The sequence below is a fragment of the Benincasa hispida genome, chromosome 5, assembly GCF_009727055.1.
Source record: "Benincasa hispida cultivar B227 chromosome 5, ASM972705v1, whole genome shotgun sequence".
Lineage (NCBI taxonomy): Eukaryota > Viridiplantae > Streptophyta > Magnoliopsida > Cucurbitales > Cucurbitaceae > Benincasa > Benincasa hispida.
Genome location: NC_052353.1, coordinates 50908834 through 50913198, shown reverse-complemented (window position 1 = coordinate 50913198; position 4365 = coordinate 50908834). Strand labels below are relative to the sequence as shown.

At 37.8% G+C, this 4365-nt stretch overlaps 1 protein-coding gene across 1 annotated transcript; it reads left to right on the top strand.

Moving 5' to 3' along the window:
• Window positions 1–389: 389 nt before the first annotated feature.
• On the top strand, window positions 390–3834 carry LOC120077914 (receptor-like protein 50). Its single transcript, XM_039032015.1, has one exon. The coding sequence runs from the start codon at window positions 445–447 to the stop codon at window positions 3268–3270; it is 2826 nt and encodes a 941-aa protein (XP_038887943.1). The 5' UTR covers window positions 390–444; the 3' UTR covers window positions 3271–3834.
• The last annotated feature ends 531 nt before the right edge of the window (window positions 3835–4365 follow it).

The following is a 4365-nucleotide window of genomic DNA, read 5'->3' as shown; positions in this document are numbered from 1 at the left end:
TTCATTTTAGTTCTCACATCATTTTTAAATAAACAAAATGGTCAATGGTTGAAAGTTTAAGAAACAAAATGAAGAGCAAAATTAACATTTTAAAAGTATAACGACCAAAATGAACTAAAGTTAAAGATGCAGAGACCAAAATGAATATTTTAAAAGTATGTCGATAAAAATGAATCGAAGTGAAAAATACAAGGAAGAATGTAGTATTCAAAGTTAAATAATTCATATTAGTCAAAAACATGAAATTGACCAATATGATAGTATTTTCCCCCACCTAGTTTGTACAAAGCTGAAAATTTTGAATAAAAGTACTTTAGTTACCAAGACTTTCAAACCATATTAGCTATAATTTTCCACGTCAAGTGAATACTCAGCTCTTTAAAAATCAACTTGCCTTTACAAATCCAAAAACTTCAGAACTTTCCCTTATATACCAACAACAAGATGGAAGATATCAATTACCATTACACCACCATGAAAATGAACCCATCATTTTGCTCTCTGATTTTCTTGCTATCCATCATCTTCTCTTCAACTCATTGCTCACCAGCAGCTTCATGCCAAACTTCAGAAAGGTCTGCCCTGTTACAGTTCAAGAACACCTTCATTGCTGATTCATCTTGCTCAGATTCTCTTCCAATGGTTGCTTCTTGGGGAGTTGACGGTGAAACAGATGATTGCTGTTCATGGGTCGGCGTCGAATGCAGCAACCAGACCGGAAATGTCGTCGGGATCAACCTTGCCGGCGGATGTCTCTATGGTTCCATTGACTCTAACAGCAGCCTCTTTAGACTTGTTCATCTTCAAACACTTGTTCTTTCTGACAACAACTTCAGTTTCTCCCAAATCCCTTCAGGTATTGGACAACTTTCTGATTTGAGGCATTTGGATCTTGGTAATTCTGGGTTTTCTGGACAAATTCCTTTAGCAATTTCGAGGTTATCTAAGTTAGAGACTCTTCGTCTTAGTAGTGTTAATTTATCTTCTGCTGTTCCAGATTTTCTTGCAAATATGTCTTCTCTGATGTCTCTGAGCTTAGGAAGTTGTGGGTTGACTGGAATTTTTCCTCAGAAAATCTTTCACTTACCAAATTTGCAACAACTTGTTCTTCCATACAATCCAAATCTCTCTGGTACTTTCCCTGAGTTTAACTTTAACAGTTCTATTCAGAGGATATGGCTTGAACAAAGTGCATTTCATGGTGAAATACCTTCTTCCATTGAAAATCTTAAGTCCTTGACTTCTTTAAAGTTAGGAGACTGTAGTTTTTCTGGGATAGTTCCTGCTTCACTTGGTAATATTACTGGACTACAGGAGTTGGAACTTCATTCAAACAACTTTACTGGTCGAATCCCTTCGTCATTTGAACGCCTAACCGAGCTGAATCGTTTATTTCTTAGCTATAATGAGTTTAGTTATGCAACTTTGTCTTGGGTTGGTAAGCAGAACAAGCTTGTTTTCTTGGGTCTTTCTGGGATTGGTTTAAGTGGTACCCTTATGCCTTCTCTTGGAAATTTGACCAACATTGTTCAGCTACTTTTGGGTGAAAATCGATTAACTGGTGAGATTCCATCTTGGATAGGAAATTTTGCACAGTTAACTGATCTTCATTTGTATGGAAACAAATTGAATGGTTCAATTCCAAAGTCTTTTTCTCAACTTACCAAACTGAAGCACCTTTATCTTCAGTATAATCACTTGAATGGAATTGTGGAATTAAGCATGTTTTTGAAACTTGAGAACCTTACTGAACTTCACTTAACTGCCAATGATTTAACGGTTCTTGACGATCAAGTCAGTAGTCGAAATGTAACTCTTCCAAAGTTCAATCTTTTAGGACTTGGGTCCTGCAATTTAACTCAGATTCCAACATTTCTTGAAAATCAGAATGAGTTAGAGGTGTTAGAACTTGGACAGAACAATATTCAAGGCCAAATACCCACATGGATGTGGAGCATGAGCAGAGAAAGTTTGAAGGTTTTGAACTTGAGTCACAATGCCCTAACCGGCGTAGAAGAACCTCGAAATGCTTTTCCCTGGGTTAATCTTTATGTCTTAGATCTCTCTAATAACAGGTTAAGAGAATCGTTTCCAATTCTACCAGCCATATGTAAACTAAGCTCACTTGTAGCCCTTGATTTGTCAAGTAATCTAATGAGTGGTATGCTTCCACCATGTATTGGAAATTTCAGTTCTTTGGATATTATGAATTTCAGAGAGAACTTGCTTAATGGAACTATTCCTGATAGCTTCAGAAATGGGAGCAAACTAAGGTTCCTTGATTTCAGTCAGAATCAGTTGGAAGGTCAAGTACCAAGATCCTTAGCCAATTGCAAGATTTTGGAGATCATTGACTTGAGTGACAATCAGTTTACTGATGTTTTTCCCTTTTGGATTGGAACTCTTCCAATGTTAAGACTTCTAATACTTCGATCGAATCACTTCCATGGACAAATCGAAGAACCTGAGACCAATATGGAGTTCCCCATGTTGCGAATTGTCGATTTCTCCTACAATAACTTTTCGGGTAATCTCCCTTTGAAGTACATAACTAATTCAAAAGGAATGGAGATTTTCAACACGACTGCATCTACATATCGAAACACATTTGTTACTTTCGCATTCGACTATGTTTGGGCTCTTGAATTCTTCTACTCCACCACAATAACCATCAAAGGTTATCAGAGAGACTACTCAAGGATCCAAGATGTTTTTACGAGTATCGATCTCTCGAGCAATAGATTTGAAGGCGAAATACCAAATCTTGTCGAGAATCTAAAAGGTCTTCAATCTCTCAACCTTTCCCACAACATGCTTACTGGCCCCATCCCACCATTGATGGGGAATATGGTTCGACTTGAATCTTTGGACCTTTCACACAACCAACTCTCAGGACAGATACCGCAACAACTCTCACGGCTTAATTTCCTTGCAATATTTGACGTCTCTTACAACAACCTCTCCGGTCCAATACCTCAAGGGAACCAATTTAACAATGTCGACAACAGTTCATATGTTGGGAACGTGGGATTATGTGGAGATCCATTGTCAAAGAGATGTGGAGATTCCAAGCCACCTTCGTCAGGCTCTGATGAGGGAGAAGATGAAGGATCTGATTTCCACATTGGATGGAGGACAGTGTTGATTGGATATGGATGTGGAATGTTGGTTGGAATGATTGGGGGGAACTACATACTTACAAGGAAGCAAGATTGGTTTGCAAAGACCTTCAAAATTTCAACACTCAAAAAGTGGGACGACTCAAGGTGAAGGAGAGACGGAATTGGCAAGATAATTGAAGAACAGACTGCTGCTTTATCCAACCTTTTTTTTCCCTGTTTACTCGCATAAAGATATAGTATTCTTGATGTAACACATAAAATAGCATAGGGAACTTTGGTTTATTACACTTGTAGAAATAGTACCATAATACATCTGTACTACATGTATATTTAAAATAGGATTTATGATTCAATGACATCTTAGGAGGCGTACCTCTACATGTACATCAAACTTTGACCGAGGTGAAGAATATGGTTGATGAAAGATCTACCTCTAAAGTTGTATCACTTTTTACTTCAGAAATTTCACCTTCATCAAATTGTATCCAAATTTAGATAGTTGTTGTAAGGAAAAAACAAAGAGCATTTTTATGTTTATTATGAATTATATGTGGCTAGTACAGGATTGATCAAACTTTCCAGAGTAGGAATGCTCGTTGTTTTGCATCTCCATTTTTTTCCATACCTTTGAAACACATGGCCTTGAAAACTCATGTCATGTAACGGTAACAACGAAGTTCAATGAGCAACCGGGGTTGACATTTTGAATGAAGATCTTGATTCTACATATAAAACAGAAGCAACTTAGCTTTACTTCCACATCCCCAAGTTTGGAATTCCCTTCAGCTTAGATCATGGAGATATCACCATCTTTTTCTTCCTCCTATGTGGTTTTAGTGTCAGCTTTGTTTTTTTGCTATAACTCATTGCCTTTCCTCTACTCATCCATTGTGCCATGATGAAGAAAGGAATGCCCTTCTGCTGTTTAAGGCAAGTTTTCAGTTTGACAAGTCTTCTAATTGTTCTCACGCTTTAGCAAAGACAGGTTCTTGGTGAGTCGATGGTGGGCGTAGCGATGATTGTTGTTTGTGGCGTGGCGTGGAGTGTGATGAGACAACGGGTCATGTGGTTGGCCTTGACCTCAGCAGTGATTGCCTCTATGGTTCCCTTAACTCCAACAGCAGCCTCTTTCAACTTGTTCATCTTCAAAAGCTTAACCTTGCACTCAATAACCAATTTCTCTGAGATTCCTACTAATATCCAAAAATTTTCTTAGTTGATGATTCTCAACCTCTGTGGTTCT